The sequence below is a fragment of the Salminus brasiliensis genome, chromosome 25, assembly GCF_030463535.1.
Source record: "Salminus brasiliensis chromosome 25, fSalBra1.hap2, whole genome shotgun sequence".
NCBI lineage: Eukaryota > Metazoa > Chordata > Actinopteri > Characiformes > Bryconidae > Salminus > Salminus brasiliensis.
Window position 1 is genome coordinate 23,303,637 of NC_132902.1, and position 18,309 is coordinate 23,321,945.

Sequence of the window (18,309 nt, forward strand, 5' to 3'; positions counted from 1 at the left end):
TTGCAAAATTACTGTACAGCATCCTCCCATCCTCGAGAGTCGAATTTGCCAAGTCAGTACTACCAAGTACACCAGTGCCCCACCGCCCCCCCAAGACAGTACAGAGTATACACCAGAACTTAACAGCAACATCAGCAAAGCTTAGCATGAACCAATAAAAAAAAAAGGTTAAAAGGAAAGAAAGATGTTCAGATAATATCTATATATTTTTGTAATGAAAGGTTTATTTAGTAATAAGGACATTGTATGGAGCCTTACTTCTAAAACCCACTGAGCCTCGGTCCATGGGAGAGTGAGAGAATAGTTATAAGAAGATAACAGACTGAAAGAACCTTGATTTCAAAGAACTCCTATTGAAAACAAGCATATAAAAAGAATATCTTACAGTGAAAACAAAGATAAAGTAAGTTTCTTTTTTAAGATTGTTTTTCTTCTTCTTCTTCTTTTTCTTCTTATCATTCAAATACAATGTAGTATAATACTATACACTCAACCAGTCACATTCTCATCTAAAACACAAAAGGTACAGCTGGTCAGTCTCTCCGCTTCTTTTTGTGCCATTTGCCCTGCGTTAACGAGGTACCGCGTCGGCAAAGTCATGACTTAGGTACCAGGGCAAAGAAACGGTTGTAAATTAGGTGATTTACATGATATCCCAGTCTTTCTTTCTTTCTGCTTATTTCTGAAAGAGAGAACGATCCATGAAGGAAGGCAATACTTTGTATTGAAGTACAGTAACACAGTCAAGCTTCTTTGATTCACCACAGACAGTATGTTTTCAGGCCGTCCAAAACAAAGTAGACTGGACGGACGCTCCAGATTACTTGAAGTCTTGCATGAAGCATCAACAGCCGACTTTCCTAAAAAGCCTTGTAGCTAGATTAAAACTAGGAGGAAAAATAAAAATGTGTAAAAAGTAAAAACGGAGGCCCTCCAGAGCATCCTCGTTGTACTTTACTCCGAGGCAGAAGGTTCGAGAACATTCTCAAGCCCGACTGGTTCCTCCTCCAAGTCCGTTTTTTCCAAGTCCGGCTTGCTTTCCGCACCATCACATTCTAAAACCTTAGACGGAGTGAGAGGTTCCAGCGGCGAGTGGACGCTCACACTCTCAGCTTTGTCAGTTTTGTTCAGGAAGTCTTCTACAGTCACACTGCCCCCACCTGCTTCAGAGCCAGAGTCTGAGCTGGGGGAAGCTCCACTGGCTGCAGCAGGGAAGACATCCTCTCCAGCATCTTCAGCACCTCCAGCATCTCCAGCATCTCCAGCATCTCCAGCATCTCCAGCATCTTTAGCTGCGTCCTCCACGCCCTCATCCATGGCTGTGGATTCCACAGGTTCAGTCTCCGACTTACCATCAGCTTCTTGCTCGCCTGCAGGAGGAGTCAGCTCCTCTCCATGTTCTGACGGATCATCAACGCTGCCATCTTCCGTCACCTCCTTTTCCGCTGCCTGAAACGAAGGCTCTTCACTCCAGACTTCAGCAATAAGAGGTTCTATCTCTTTTTCCTCCGATGTCAGCACTTCTGAGGAGATGTCTTTGGTTGCAGACAAACTGAATCGCAAAACAAAAAACAACGAAGGCAGATGGTGATCATGGAGATCATTCTATCACACACACAAATGTTAACACCCTGAACAGGAATGGCCTCACCTGCCAGCGCTGCTGACGCCTTCAGTCGGACCCTGGCCCTCAGCCTAGAAATGACAGTGTATAAATGATCGTCTGAACATTCATGTTCAATAAATACATTGTTGAATACACTAAAAGTTTGTGGACACCCCCTAATAAATGCATTTAGCTACTTCGAGTTGCAGCCATTGCTGAAACAGATGTGCAAATGCACACACACATTAAGCTAGTCTTCGTAGAGAATAAGTACTGCCAATAGAATAGGATTCTCTGGAGCAGAACGTGGCACCATGTCTAAAGCCCAGGCATGGGCTAGAGGGGTATAAAGCCCCCCAGCATTGAGCTGTGGAGCAGTGGAAGAACTGTGCTATCTGGAATGATGGACGGTGGTGCTCCATCCAGTACTTTTGGGGTGAGTTGGGAATGAGGTAGGGTTGTGATCCTCCAAAATACTGACCTCACTAAAACACTTGTCACTAAATGCAATCAAATCCTGACAGCAATGCTAGTCTTTAAAACGGTAGAAAGCTTTCTCCCCTAATCAGTAGAGCTAGTTACTCCAACAAAAGCAGAATAAAGTCCTTAATACGATTGATTTCACATGAAATAATAAGCAAGCTGGTGTCCCAATACTTTTACCCATATATCAATTTCAAATTTGGCCAAATTGAGTTAATCTGTCCAATGCCGACACCTTTATTTATTTATATATTTATTTCTAAAGTATCTAATGTCATCTATAATATTGGCCAACAATGTTTTACATTAGATTTACATAATTAGCATTGATTTTTTTAATATTCATATAAATGTACATTTTCATACTGGCATAATTAAAAAAAGAGAAATATAGAAAATTAAGGAGATACTAACTTAACAAGAGTTAATAACTTCACTTACCTTATCAGAGTCTGTGACTGCAAGCCTAAATTAAGACAAAAACAAAACATATATATAAAATAAACGTGGGTCATAGACTTTATTTACCAGATCAAGATCTTTGCTCATCAGTATAGTTTACTGTTAGTTTCTTTTTTTCATTATTAGAAGTTAAGGTATAGATATAGGTCCAGCACAGCTGGTTCGTGTACAGAGTCAGTTTAAGAAACACCCGAATTAAGGAAAGTGAGAAAAGGAAGTTTAGTTTATTTTAAGAGGGTGAATCACAGAACAATAGCTCTCAGGTGCATTGCTGACATAGACTCCTGGGAAACTTCAAACCAAGTGGGCTAGGAGAGGAAGCAGTGCATGTTTTCTTACACCTCCCCGATGTAATACTTTACAGTGACTCTTAAGGACCTCGCTGTCTCTGGTGCACATTAATTATAATGTGTTCCTCCACTTTAATTAAGGCCACAACTCCAATGCTAATTTGCACGGCGTCTCTGCAAGCCACTTAACATGCACCCAAATTAGACTAATGAAATTAGGCAGGATTTTTCACAATGAATGATATTTCCAAAGCATTTAAGGGTCAGGGAGTTTAAATTTACACACATATTTCATCAGAAAGAGCAATTCATCTAAATCAGAGGAGGTGAAGCTCCCAGTCTATTATTATCCTCTTGTGTTTAGCATTCTACCCTCTATGTTCAACAAAAGCACCAAACATCTGGTGTCACTGTCTCCCAATACATCATGCAGCTCCAGTGGAGAGCCAAGGAAAGATATAAGCAATTCTCAAAAGTAATATAAAGGCCTTACTGACGTGAACTGATCAAAAAAATGATAATATAGGGATTTAGAACAGGACAGCAACGACGCAATGATAAGACTAGTTATTTTGTTGACTGTTTAAGCTTTTAATGTAGTTAATTGTGTGTATATTAAAAGCTTTGCTGCTGTGAAAACTGACTTTCCCCGTGGGATAAATAAAGTGATCTATCTATCTATCTATCTATCTATACCTCCTGTACACATAAAAACTGCATTTTAGGTCAGTAAAACAAAGCTTTTGGGATAAGTATTGTCACCATTAAGCAAAAAAAAATAAAAAAACACCCCAAAAAACACATCTTGATATAATGTGAATCTGGCGACAACCTGTCATGATGAATGGACCAATAGAAAAGCTCCAAAATCTTTTTACACTCACTTACACTGACCTCTGTAGGTTCGTGCCTGCTGTAGCTTTCAGTAGCTTTCTTAAAGTAGCACATTGGTCATGTCTGCATAACATAATGGCATATCAACAACATGAGCATCAAAAATGACTTACGTCTCCACTGCCGACTTCCCATCTGCAAGTAAAAAAAAATAAATAAATAAAAAAAGAGAAAGATTTGGAAAACAGAAATACAGAAGAGTTTAAAAAAAGTTAAGAGCAGAGAGTTTAAGTACCTGTCTCTAAAATGATCTGGCAGGTGTGGTTTGGTCTGCTGAGTAGATGCTCACACATGCGGTCTGTGTTCAAGGCATCCGCAAGAAATTCACAGTTCAGACATACGAGGGTGAGGCTCCTGTATGGAAAACAACATGCCATGTTAGAGGAACAATTATAATGAAGCAGTGCAACATCTACACTTGTCATTAAAGTTGTGAAGCAGCTTCAATTTTTTTTTACAATACATCACAAACCCACAGCCATTATATATATATTTATATATCATTTTATTTATTTCTTTTTTAACCTGATGAGGTATCTCTATTTAAATGATTACCAGTAAAATCGGTGATATGATCCAGTATGAATCTGTCATTTTTACAATTAGTCTGAAAGCACCAATTGTGTGATTGTAATCCTGTATGAATCTGTAGTGTGGTTTTACAATTAGTCTGAAAGTACTAATTATGCATGACTGTGATTCCAGTATGAATCTGTAGTGTGTCATTTCCCCCCCAATTAGTCCAAAAGTACTAATTGGGTGTAATTGTAATCCGGTATGAATCTGTAGTGTAATAAATAAATAAAAAAACTGAGTGCTATTTGAAATCCAGTATGAATATGTAGCATAGTTTTACAATTAGTCTGAAAGGACTAATTTTGCACGACTGTGATCCAGTATGAATCTGTAGTGTGTAATTTTTTCCCCAATTAGTCCAAAAGTACTAATTGGGTGTAATTGTAATCCGGTATGAATATGTAGTGTAATTTTTCCAATTAGTGTTAAATAAATAAATAAAATAAACTAATTGTGTGCTATTTGAAATCCAGTATGAATATGTAGCATAGTTTTACAATTAGTCTGAAAGGACTAATTTTGCACGACTGTGATCCAGTATGAATCTGTAGTGTGTTTTTTTTTTTAATTAGACTGAAAGTACCAATTGTGTGTAACTGTAATCCAGTATGAATCTGTAGTGTGTAGATCAGTCTGAAAGTAGTCCGAAATTCACACAGACTCAGGTCTGACGACCTAAGGACTTACTTCACACCACGCAGAGGCCTCTTCACCTTGCCTAATCGCTGTTTCAAGGAGCTGCTGTGAAACCTTGATGTGAAAAAAGACACACAACTCTGTTGTTGTTCTTGAGGACAATCATCCGGTCAGTTTAATTTTCTGCATTCTGAATTCAAACTCTGCTCACAAGTTTAGACAGTACTCGCACCATTACCTCAGCATGTGTTGCCCGAAAGACTTCTGACAGCTAGTCCGATACTTGCATACAGAACATTTCAGTGTTAGAGGATAATGGATGTATGGGTCTGTAACTTCACTCTGACACTCTGTGCATTTGTGCACTCCAGGTGTGAGTCTGTGGATGAGAAACTTACACTTATAGATATGCCTTAATATCATAAAAAAATAAATAAATACATACAAACTAACATTTATTAATACATTGTTTTTTGAGTCATAAATGAATACAAACATAAATGGTTTATCAGGAGTTAAATATCATTTGGTAACTACTATGAATCAACATGCAAAATATGCAAATTATATAGTTATGAAGAATCAGGGTAACAGGGGTTATTCAGAAAGTATGACTGAGTACTCACTTCAGGCCTTTGAGCTCATTGTTGTGAGGGGTCCGGTTTCTACTTGCTTGGTTAATCTTCACCCGTCCCACGGTCGAGTTGGATTTGCTAGTAATTGGTCTGGCCTTTTCAGGGCTTTTGGGGACAAGGTTGACATATGACTTGCTAGGAGTAGTGCCAGGAGACATAGGAGACCCTCCAGTGAGCGAGGCTCGAATTGTGACCTGGCGAAATAAATAAATAAATAAATAAATACATAAATACATAAAAGGACAGAGACAGCAGCTCAAAAGTCAAACAGAACGCTTATTAGCAAATATAATTACGAATGTAAATTTGTTCATGTAAACATGTTACACAAACAAAGTACAAAACAATTAGTGAGACTATTAATTAACTAATTATTACAAACAAATTCTATATATTTGTTTACTTTTTGACCATTAGCTGGTGGTTCTTTACATTTTGTTAAATAGAACCAATAGAAATGCTCCAACCTTTTTTTCTTCTCAGGTAAAGTTGCCATCTTGGAGGTACAAGGTTTTTATATCTGACCTTCCATTTATATATTCATTTTTATATGTTTTAATATTTAAATACAAATTTATATATTATAATATATAATTTTTTTATTATTGATCTTTCAAAAAATGATCGGATGGTGTGTTGCCAGAATTATTTAGCAACAGAGGTAGTTGTTCATGCATTTGTCAAAGTAATCAATATCTAAAGTAGACCGGGTCAAACCTTAGTTCCTGGTGGCAGTCCTTCAAGGCTTCTTGGTTTTTTAAAAGTTCGATGATAGAGCGTTTTGTGCTCCACTTTCTCCTTGTAGGTTAGAAAATTCAATCTGCACTTTCCACAACGCTGAATTCCTTTTTTCTGTTAAAAATATAAATAAACACACAAATATAACAAATAAAATTTGAAAATGGTTTAAACTTAAGGGTATAAGAACAATCAGTCCTCACGACTGGGGAACATTTGTACTGAATTAGACACAATGCACTTTGTCCTAAACACACAGAGGCAAGTTAGCTGAACCTGCTGCTGGCCACGTCTCTGACCCAGATTACCGTTTACTTGTTATTGTTTTTGTTACCAGCCAGATTTGAGGTGGCTTTTTTTGGGCTGAAATGGCTCCTGGTTGGTCTGGTTTCCTGTTGCCAGGTAGAGCCCCTTAAGGCAGGTGAAGGGAGTCAGCCTCCGCTGTCATACCGTTATGTATTGCAGCAAGGTGCTCGGCAGACAACCAAATCAATCCAAGCTCGGAGAGAGAGCCAACAGGGCAACTCACAAGCGAGTTCCACATTTTGCTGACTTCAGATCGGTGTAGCCTCAAGCTCCCTAATCCACAGACACAAAGACAGACGAGGGATTCACCACTGTTCAAGATGTGAACCCTCTTGCAGCTCAGCCCGACCTCCAAACTCTCCAAGACTTTTAAATGTTTGTGAACGTCTACGACTCAGAAGTATGTTCAATAATAACCTCTGATGAGAAAATCTGAGCAATACATTTGTATAAATGATCCTGGATATAAGCTTACTTCCTCAGGGGCCCTCTTTTTTTAGGAAAGCAATTTCCAAGAATTTCCAGGACGTTTTCTGTGACTTCCATTCATCCATACTCACATGCAAAAAGCATATTCACAGCCTCTCTGTATGAACTGTTTTACACACATATGTACTGAGAGCACAATTCAACACCTATTACTACATGTAAACACTATTCCCAATAAGAAGCAAACCCTTCTGTTTATCACTTGTTCTTTTTACATGTGAGGCTCTTTGGTTTCAGAGCTGCTCTTGGGAATAGTCAGTTTAGTAGCGAGTTAAATAATGGATATAGAAATAAAGTTCAGTTCAAAAAGAATATTATATCTAGACATCAATGCTTCCTTACCTGGTGCTTCATGTAGTGCTGCATGTACATGTGGCCACTGCGCAGGACTTTAAGGCAGAAGGGACAGAGGAGATCTTTAGTGTTTTCGTGGACCGTACGGAAGTGCGTCTCCACATCTGAGAAGAACGACGACCTGTAATTGCAGACCTGTGACGGGATGAGCAAAACAAAAAGCAAAATGTATAAAAACCTGTGCAGAAGTTTTAGCTCTCCTTCATGTGACTGGAAATCTATCCACCAGCACTCAGTGGCTTAAGTATAAGCTAATGCCTTTCTCTAAACTGGAGACTGGATAAATATTGCAGGTCAATTCTGACATTTTCTCTGTGGTTAGTGTAGTACAGCACCTGAATAACAGACTGGGGTTCAATTCCACACCTGGACAAGCACATCACACCATACCAGTCCTTAGGAGTCCTCAGACAAGACTCCTAACATTACTAGGAAAATGTTGATATACAGGAAAAATTAAATAGTCTGTATTTATTAATTACCCAGCCCTACAATCTATTGTAATACACTGATTCGTAACTCCTGTACGTATTGTATCACCAGATGCTTGCCAACATACAGGCCCAAATATTACAGTCTCCCTTCCTGTAACATGGTTAAACTATCTAGATAATCACTGCATTTGTGTAAACACTCATTTTTTGTTCTTTCTAGTTATTTCCAGCTTTCAGCAGCTCCTATGGCTTATAGCTGTGTTTGCTGATGGATGGAGTGGGAGGATTGTGGGTGGCATTGTGGGTTATACAACAGTAAAGAGAAAAGGTGGGAATTCTAGGGCACCTACTGTATTTTATTTCTACCCCTGCCCTCTATTTGAATCTGAAGAGTTGTAAAATATGAAAATGCCATGTTCTTCTCACCTGGTTTTCCTCATTAAAAAGGCCAGTGAACTTACCTGACAGCCATACGGCATCTCTCCAGGTTTGTGATTGTCCTTCATGTGCTCCAGGAGGACTTGCTCTGTCTCAAAGGCCAATTCACAAATTTTACAATTAGCTGAAAAAACAAAGAAAACAGAGAACAGACACGCGAGTGTGAGGCCATATCCTATTACCTCCAGCCATCTGCTAGCATAATCTCATTTCAAGCATAATGCCTCGGATAATGCTTCATGCACCTAATTGCAGGGTGTACATGGTTAAATAAAATTATACCAATTAGATGAGAGAATCCTCAAGAGTGCTACACTCTACAAAATAAAAAGTTCCTAAATGATTGTTGGCTTTGACATGTGGTTCTAGTGGGGGAAAAAAAAAACCTTTCATTTATAATAAAACATCAATAATAATAATAATAATAATAATAATAATAAAACCTTTATAATGAAACACTTGCATATTGCATTTCCAAAGTTGGTTCTTTAAACAAACACCCAGTGAAGTCCAGGAGGCACCTCCTGAGGGTTTGTTGGTCATATGAGGTGTGTCTACATACTTGTGGACTCGTAGGGACTGTGGGCGCTCTCTATGTGGCACTGCAGCTGGAAGGGTGTAGAGTACTGCCGGTAACAGTGCTGACATGTGGTGTGACTCTCCCAGCTCTCACTGTTCTGCTTCTCCAGCTCCAGATGATGCTTCATGTGATTCATGAACCTGGAAAAAAAACGGTTTGCATAAGAATGAAGCATATTGTCATGGCCAATCAAAAACCTTGTATCTCCAAAATGGCAACTTTTCAGCAGAAAAGAAAAACTTTTTCTATTGGTCAATTAATCATGAAATTTAGACACATGTAAAGAAAACTGATTCACATGATGTCAAAAAGTGGAAAAACTTTTCGTTTCGTGATGGCAATATTTGAAATTGTCCTGAGAGAGTAGCAAAGGAGCTGGGAGCTGAGTGGTCAGGTGGGTCAGTCAGACTGGACTGTAAAATATTAAAAATACTATAAAAAAAAAAAAGTTGCTCTAAACAAAGTAGATCAGATTACAATTTAGTCTGAGCAACCTTTATCTTACTTAAGTTGTGGGGCTGGATTATTTACAGAAAGTCAGCATTAAGAAAATAAAATCTTAGAGGCAACGCACTTATTGTTTGGCTCATTACTGTGATAAAATTATGCAAGCCTAAACCGGTGTCAGGAAACCCGCACGCCGACTAAAAACAAAGGAAACAAGAAATCGGCAGAAGCGTAAGACAGCGAGCAAGAACGAGAGCAGATGGAGAGACCCCATAAGAGTTCCACCATCAGGGACACCTGCAACCTGTGACATTAATGCCAATCTGTGAGGTAAATGTCGGCATGCGCAGACGGGTGGTGCGTGGGGAAAAGCGTGGCAGGCGCGCGAGAGGGATGCCGTTGACGGCAGCGTGTTAAACCAAACAGGAAAGGCTTTGTTCTGAGCGGAAGTGAATGTCATGCAGATGAGCCCCATTCACAGAGGTAAACCACTACAAAGCGGCTGCTCTTTCAAAACGCCAGCTTTCTTTCCCACCACAAAGCTCGGCTCAAAATAGACACATGGCATCCTCGGAGATTGGTGAATTATAGAATTTCAGATGTTCAAACAAGCATGTCCTATTTTTCAAAACGGGTCACGTCGCTGGATGTGACTGTAGTTCGTTAAAACATATTAAAAAACACTCTGATTTAAACCCCTATAAATCAAACTTGTCCAGCAGGACAAAAGCACCGCAAATAGAGCATGAGCCAGGTAACCTTTCAGTGGCGTTTGGGGAATAAAGGCCATCCACTGTTAAATATAACGAACCAAATTACGAACTGGCCCGCATGAAAAAACACTTTTAAACAGCGCGTGGCCTGTATGTGCATCAAAGCAGCATTTGTGCTCCCAGAGGTTTTGCAAAGATAAATTAGCAATCATTCTCCTCACGCCTCACTTTCTAAGCATGCATAATAGCCATTATAATACTGGCAATTACACCGGGCTTTTTTTGCTTCGCTTAATGGTGTGACGCTCCTCTGGCTGCCTCCAGCCCCTCTCCCTCTGCCTGCCGTCCTGCCCCGATGCGCAACAGCCTATTTTTCAGCCGTGCCGTTCTGCTACCTCAGCTCCTCTAATAGGGATTTTTATGCGGCTGAACTGTGACCCCGGCTGCCAGAACGCGGGGTGCGCTGCAAACGCGTCTCCCCATTAAAAGGAGCTTAGCGAGGCTTTTCTCACGCCGTGGCAGAGTGAAGTTATTTAATCACACCAACAGTTCTTACACCAGCCAAACTACCAACCATTATTCATCTCAGGACCCAGGGGGGAGCGGGAGGGCTGATAATGTCATCCATCTACAGGGGGGAAACCGTGATGGGAGCTCAGAGAGAGAGGGAGACTGAATCTCCCTTCTCTTAGTCCCTCTTTTGCTTTTCCCCAGTCTCGGTTCTTGGTGCTGAAGGTTCTACACTGAATTGATCAGGCAAAACTCTTTGACTTGCTTCAGTACTGAATGAACGATGGATGGGCTCCTCCAGGTTAAGGCCAAGACAGATTAGACTGATGAGTATTGAAACCTACCATAATAACCAGCTGGAACAACAGATGGGACATAAAAAAGAATCCATACTGGGTTTACAGTTTAGTGTGAAAATGAACATGACCAGACAAGGTACACAGCCAATCAAAGGGGGGTGATGACTGAGATGCTCTTCTGACCGTCTTTTGACTGACTACTTTTTGACTTTCACTAAAACTACATATCCCAACAGTTCCCACTCATTTAGGGGATAAATACAAACAATAATAAATAAATAGATCAGCAGGAAGAAAAAAAAAACCCTTCAACTTTTAATGAAAGTCCATGTAAAAACTTTTTATGCTTTATTTTTATCATAAAATGGATAATTTCCATTGATTTCTACTTCTAATTCTATTAAGATCTGATAAAGTAAAGAACTGTCAGATTCAAACTATGGCAAAAGTGAAACAAATACAAGGATTTGCAGAATTGAGACACTTCTGGTCAATGTTGCAAAAAATAAATTAATTGATTAATAAATAAATAAAGCATGCAAAGATGGGCCTCATTTTGTACTGTCCCAATTACTCCATTATAGTCAGTAAATCTGACTCTACAACTCTGCAGACCCCTTGCTCAGCACATTTTCAACTGGCACACACCTGATCAGCTCCTCAGATAATTACCAAGCCCATTTATAAGCTGGATCAGGTGTTTTAGTAGCAGGGAAAACATAAAATGCATGGCTTTATGAAGACGTCCCTATAATGTAAGATTTATATGGTCCTAAATCTTTGAGTTTATTTTGCCTCGGCACTCAGCTGTTCATTAAAGTGTCTTCCATTGTATGAGGAGAAGGTTTTATCACCATCATTAAGAGCACATATTAAAACTCTTAGGATCGGATATCGTTCCTGATACTAACAAAATTAGCTGGATCGGGTACCAGGAGATTAGTCTGATCCAAAGGACTGATCCATTCTCGCACCGCCGGTAGTCTAGGCTTCATAACCCAGGATCAGAGTAATTTACAGACTCATACCATCATACACACATCATAGCAAACAGCAAGACCCCCCCCCCCACTAATTAGCCTGTCATCAACTGTCAGCGAGTAATCCCACTTGTCGTCCATATAAGGAGAACCGAGAAGGGAGGAGCTGCAATGGTATCGGTTTGGTATCGGGTATCAGCCGATACGCAAAGTTCAAGTTCATGCAAAGTTCATGTATCTGCATCGAAACAGAAAAAGATCTGCACTTGATCATTAATCATGGTGCGGAAACTACTATGAATTTTTGGTAACCATTTAGTTTAGCATATTTGGTGGAGTCCCACAAGGTTCTATTTTGGGGTCTATAAAACTGATTGAGTGTGAGGAACTGAAGTGTGGGCCTATGTACGGGATTAAAAAGGTTAAATTAACCTATGCAGTTAAAATAAATAAATAAATAAAATCAAACATTACATTTGTATGTCACTACCAGACAGTAAAGCACAGCAGTACCTGATGTTGTTCTTGAGGGTTTTTAAACAGCTGTTGCACTTGAATGTAGTGTTAGACTTTTGTTCCCGAGCGACAGACTGATCACCTTCACACTTCCCGTAGTAGAACTCCGACACCAGCATGATAAGCTTGCCTCGCTCCATGTCATACATTCGTGCCGGGGCTGCAGCTTTATCGGGCTTGGAAGTCGATGGGAAGGTGGTGTCCAATAAATGGGGACAGCATGACTGAAACAGGACAGAAGACAAAGGGGTTTTCAGAAAGAATCGCATTAAAGACTAATCTAGGGAAAAACATTGCACACGCTAAAAATCTTATGATATTTGGCATCACATTATTCTCCGTAATTTTCTAGACAGTTAATCTTAACCCTTTAAAGCCTGAACCAACCTTTTCTTTAAAGCTGTTTTTTTTACTTTGACCAATTATTTAAAAATATATATTGCATTAATGACTTATTTTGTATCATATTTAATACACCCAGAATTCCATGCTTAAGGGACCTTTTAACAGACTAAAGCATATTTCTGCCGCGTGCAGTGCACGGATAATCCACCAGGGAGCAGAAAACATCTGATCATATTTACTTATTTAGTAATTACTTATTATAATTATTATTAAACTTAGTATCGACTGATATAACTTTGATGACTTATTAATTAATGATTTAATTATCACACTGATGTTGCAGGTGTCTCAAAAGATGCACCCACTGCTGACAGTGATGTGCCAAAGCATACACACTGCATATCTAGTCCCTGCAGAGAAGCACTGCCAATAGGACTCTCTGGAGCTGATAAACCTACAGGAACATACTGACACCATGCTGCCTAATGCCAGGAGTGGGCTAGAGGTGTATAAAGCCCCAAGCATTACGCAGTGGAGCAGTGAAAGAACTGTGCTCTCTAGAATGATGGATGGTGCTCCATCCAGTACTTTTAGGATGAGTCTGCAAGTGATCATCCAACATGCTGACCTCACTAATGCTTTTGTTCAAACTTGCTGAATGCAATGGAATTCCTCACAGCAATGCTGCAAAATCTAGTAGAAAGCCTTACCTGGACAGTAGAGAGTTACTCCAACAAAAGCAGGATAAACTCTTTTTTAACACCTTTGATTTTGGAGGAAACAATAAATGAGCAGGTGTCCCAATACTTTTGTCCGTACAGTCTATGATACACTTGGCTTTAAAGGGTTAAAAACAATATATAATACATAGAAAGAACCGATTCAACTTACTCGCATGTGACTTTTTAACGGGTCCATTAAGTTGAAGTGAATGTTACATTTGGGACACTTCCGTCGAAAGGGGGTCTCGTTCTCTGCGTCAGGGAAAATTCTCCAGTTGAGTAAAATTATGAGTGGTATATAGTGGAAGGGTCTTAGCTAGGTCACAGTGGACGAACACCTACCTGTGTCAATTTTGGTTCTTTTGGAAGTGCTGTTGTTCGAGTCAGGCGGAACAATTCGTTTCATTTTGCTGTTGTCTGAGGGAGGGGAGGAAATGAGAGAGTCAGGAAAAACATTTTTACTTTTTTTTTTTTTTTTTTTTAAATACATTAAAAAATACTTTTTGTTCTAGGCACTATATGATGTACACTGAACTGGTTCCACACAAAATATAAATTATGCAGTATTATTGGCACTGATAGATATATAAAATATTGTTATAAAAACAGTTCACAAACAATACAATCAATAATTAAATAAATAAATAATAATTAAAACAAAAAGACCTACACAGTAATCAAAACCAGCAATGTCAGATTTATAAGACTTTTGTTTTAATTAGACATGAATTCATGAACTTTCTTAATGCAAATGTATTAAAAATACTATAAATAATACTAACAATACTAAATACAGTAAATAAACAAAGTGATGCAGACACAGATTGTTAAAGCATTGATACTGAATTTTATATTATTAGCATTAATATTCATAAATCATCCTATTTTACCAGAAACACCGCCACTAAAGCATACACACCCCGATTGTTCACTGCTTGTAGTGTAGGAGTAGGTATCGGTTTAGAAGGTGCCATAATGCTGGGTTTGCTTTGGGGTGTGAACTGAACAGTCTGCACTTTGGAAGTGGATTGGGGCTGGGCTGGGATGTCAGCAGGGCCCTGAACGTTGGACAGGGTCACCACGTTGTTCTGTATGAGCTGCACTTGGGGTCTGTGGATGACGCCTGGCACAGGCTTTGGCTGAGGAGGAACCTGCGGCACCATCGGCTGACCTGCTGCTGTGTATCGTTAGTGGTGGGGAGAAGGAGAGAGGGGCTGGGATCAGTCTTCTCACAACCATCATTATTTTATGCATCTCCATTTTCACAATGCTCTTTAAAGCAGTCCTAAGGAGGATGTCTACCTGGAACGACAGTGAAGGATGTGCCTGGTGGATACTGCGAGCCCAGCGAGGTGATGAACGTGGAGGTATTGTTGAGGTTCTGTGGTGATGCCACTATGTAACCCTGACAAAACACACAGCCACACAAAGGGGGTTTTAACTAGAGCCTGAGACAGAAGCGTTCCATGAGAAGGGAGGAGTGAACAGCGGTTTAGCACTTTGCAGGAAGTCCCCCACAACGTTTGCGCCATTCTAGAATGCTCCCCCACAACGTTCACAATGTTCTAGAATGCTCCCCCACAACGTTCTAGAATGCTCCCCCACAATGTTCTAGAATGCTCTCCAACAACGTTCTAGAATGCTCCCCCACAGCGCTCCATCATTCTGGAATGCTCCACAACTGTTCGCGACATTCTAGAACACTCTCCCACGACGTTCACAATGTTCTAGAATGCTCTCCCACGACGTTCACAATGTTCTAGAATACTCTCCCACGACGTTCACAATGTTCTAGCATGCTCCCCCACAGTGCTCGCGTCATTCTAGAATACTCCACAACTGTTCGTGACATTCTAGAATACTCCCCCACCACTTTCTAGAATGCTCCCCCACAGAGCTTGCATTGTTCTAGAATGCTCCCCCACAGTGCTCGCGTCGTTCTAGAATGCTCCACAACTGTTCGCGACATTCTAGAATACTCCCCCACAACGTCCACAATGTTCTAGAATGCTCTCCCATGACGTTCACAATGTTCTAGAATACTCCCCCCCACAACGTTCTAGAATGCTCCCCCACAGCACTTGCAATGTTCTAGCATGCTCCCCCACAACGGTTCGCGACATTCTAGAATACTCCCCCACCACTTTCTAGAATGCTCCCCCACAGAGCTTGCATTGTTCTAGAATGCTCTCCCACGACGTTCACAATGTTCTAGAATGCTCTCCCACGACGTTCACAATATTCTAGCATGCTCCCCCACAGCACTCGCAATGTTCTAGCATGCTCCCCCCACAGTGCTCGCGTCGTTCTAGAATGCTCCACAACTGTTCGCGGCATTCTAGAATGCTCCCCCAAGGCGCTCGTGTCGTTCTAGAATGCTCCACAACTGTTCGCGACATTCTAGAATACTCCCCCACAACATTCTAGAATGCTCCCCCACAATGCTCACAATGTTCTAGAATGCTCCCCCACAACGTTCACAATATTCTAGAATGCTCCCCCACAACGTTCACAATATTCTAGAATGCTCCCCCACAACGTTCTAGAATGCTCCCCCACAATGCTCACAATGTTCTAGAATGCTCCCCCACAGCGCTCACAATGTTCTAGAATGCTCCCCCACAGCGCTCACAATGTTCTAGAATGCTCCCCCACAGCGCTCGCATTGTTCTAGAATACTCCCCCACAACATTCTAGAATACTCCCCCACAACATTCTAGAATGCTCCCCCACAGCGCTCGCATTGTTCTAGAATGCTCCCCCACAGCGCTCGCATTGTTCTAGAATGCTCCCCCACAGCGCTCGCATTGTTCTAGAATACTCCCCCACAACGTTCTAGAATGCTCCCCCACAGCGCTCGCATTGTTCTAGAATGCTCCCCCACAGCGCTCGCATTGTTCTAGAATGCTCCCCCACAGCGCTCGCATTGTTCTAGAATGCTCCCCCACAGCGCTCGCATTGTTCTAGAATGCTCCCCCACAGCGCTCGCATTGTTCTAGAATACTCCCCCACAACGTTCTAGAATGCTCCCCCACGTTTGCGCTGTTCTAGAATGCTCTTCCACTTGAGCAAAGGGTTTAGTGCTTTGCTAAAGGGAGGCGGGTACTGAACCCACAACCCTGCGCTTACCACTGAGCCGTGACTGTCTGGAATTCTGGTTCTCATCAACCTTCCTTTACTGCTTTGCCTTTTTCAGGTATCCTGAGCTCCTGAAGTTGAGCTCCTGAAGTCTACATTTCAGTTGATTCGATCCCGGTCCTCTGTACGGGGTCATCTCACAAGCTTAATTTGGGCTAACAGTTTTAGAAGGGCCCTTAAGATAGCTTTGGGGTTTCCCCTTAGGGAGAAATGCTGAGGGCATGCAGGGGAGTACTGAACTGACAAGACGTGGAAGAGAACACAAGAGCATGACTGGTCTCTCCTAAAACCTGACGTTAACCATCGGAATCTACGGCCCTCCTACGAGCTACGGAAACCTGAAACACGCTGTAAAGACATAAGACAAGACCACCGTGTTTGTACCTGCTTGTTGATGATGATGGGCTGAGGGGAAACCGTGTTTAGTGTCCTGGGAGCCAGCAGAGGCCCTGATGGAGAGCTCACAGGGATGAGGACAGAGCTGGACTGTGATGAGCCTCTGAATGTGGGCGGAGGAGCTGAAGGCTGTTTGGCAGAGTTCATCTGAGCCTGAAGCACCTTTTGCGGTGACGTCAGCAGAGGGGGGCTTTGAAATGCGGCGTTTGGCGGGTTGTTGATGTCTGAAGAAGAATTAGATTAGTGAAATTTCTACATACAGACATTACGGACATCAAGACGCTGTTTGTTCTGGGTGCCAATGAAATTCTTTGGATATCTGAGACCAAAATGAGCATGAAAACTTCTGAGCTATTTCTTATATAGTTGAAAAATGTAAAGAATTTTAGTAAAAAATGATTGCTTACGTGTCATACACTGACAGTTTACCAACTGTGTTTGGGGTGCTTAACCTGTCTGTTCCATCAAAGGTGGAAAACCACAGATATTCCATCAGATGACAAACTTTACCAAGCCCATTTACCCAACTAAAAAGCTTAGCAAAATAGGGAAATAGCCATAAAACACATCCGGATTGACCTATAGTGATGAAATCCATAATTCTCCATTGTTTTTTATGAGTACATGTATTAATCACATTTGGATTAAGCTTAAAACCTCATTATGTGGCCATATACTTTCATTTAAATTATTTTATTCTTCAGATTTGTGCTCGGGTAAGTTCAGAGAACATTTATACCAAAGGAAATGAGTCATGTCTATGTGTGCATTAATGAGATGATCTGCATTTTAATGTAAGCCAACCATCTCCATTTGTTTAGTGATGAGAATCCCATTACAATGCTCTTACTTGGTCTGCTGTTAAGTGTGGGCTTGGAGCTGCAGATTTCCCCCACAAATATGGGCTCATCGTCGTCATCATCGTCAATCAAACAGATTTCTGGGACCGCCCTCTGCCACGGCTCCAACTCCTCCTCCTCACATTCCATAAACAGTTCAGACATTGCTGGACCTGGGAACAACAACAACAACAACAACGTCAGTAGAGACACTCGGAGCGGCTGACTGGGTGCTGATCAGTTCTGATTGGGGGGGACTGAGCCAAACATTGCCAAACGGATTAGACAGATGGCTGCTTCTACTAAACGGAGCAAGTCCTAGACAGGCAGTTCTGGCAGTTCACAAATCATCACAAACTGAGGAGACTTTTGAAACTGTAATTTTACTTTTACTAAAAATGCAGACAGCACTAATGAATGAATGGGTGGGTGGGTGGGTGGGTAGGCAGTAATCTGCACCATCTGCCCCACTGTGAGTTTAGT

General features: G+C 41.0%; 1 protein-coding gene across 1 annotated transcript in view; it reads right to left on the reverse strand.

Moving 5' to 3' along the window:
* Positions 1 to 204: 204 nt before the first annotated feature.
* Positions 205 to 18,309, reverse strand: part of znf280d (zinc finger protein 280D) — a 19,275-nt gene continuing 1,170 nt past the window's right edge. Inside the window, exons 2-20 of the mRNA XM_072671559.1 lie at positions 17,838 to 17,999; positions 16,976 to 17,211; positions 14,756 to 14,858; positions 14,373 to 14,630; positions 13,796 to 13,870; positions 13,623 to 13,705; positions 12,384 to 12,610; positions 8,904 to 9,061; positions 8,365 to 8,465; positions 7,458 to 7,604; positions 6,300 to 6,434; positions 5,574 to 5,776; positions 5,186 to 5,326; positions 4,999 to 5,061; positions 3,971 to 4,089; positions 3,849 to 3,870; positions 2,531 to 2,555; positions 1,652 to 1,695; positions 205 to 1,552 (exon numbers count right to left, since the gene is read on the reverse strand). Of these exons, the coding sequence (XP_072527660.1) occupies positions 955 to 1,552; positions 1,652 to 1,695; positions 2,531 to 2,555; positions 3,849 to 3,870; positions 3,971 to 4,089; positions 4,999 to 5,061; positions 5,186 to 5,326; positions 5,574 to 5,776; positions 6,300 to 6,434; positions 7,458 to 7,604; positions 8,365 to 8,465; positions 8,904 to 9,061; positions 12,384 to 12,610; positions 13,623 to 13,705; positions 13,796 to 13,870; positions 14,373 to 14,630; positions 14,756 to 14,858; positions 16,976 to 17,211; positions 17,838 to 17,991 (2,892 nt within the window). The 5' untranslated portion in view covers positions 17,992 to 17,999 and the 3' untranslated portion in view covers positions 205 to 954. The remainder of the gene's footprint in view (positions 1,553 to 1,651; positions 1,696 to 2,530; positions 2,556 to 3,848; positions 3,871 to 3,970; positions 4,090 to 4,998; positions 5,062 to 5,185; positions 5,327 to 5,573; positions 5,777 to 6,299; positions 6,435 to 7,457; positions 7,605 to 8,364; positions 8,466 to 8,903; positions 9,062 to 12,383; positions 12,611 to 13,622; positions 13,706 to 13,795; positions 13,871 to 14,372; positions 14,631 to 14,755; positions 14,859 to 16,975; positions 17,212 to 17,837; positions 18,000 to 18,309) is intronic.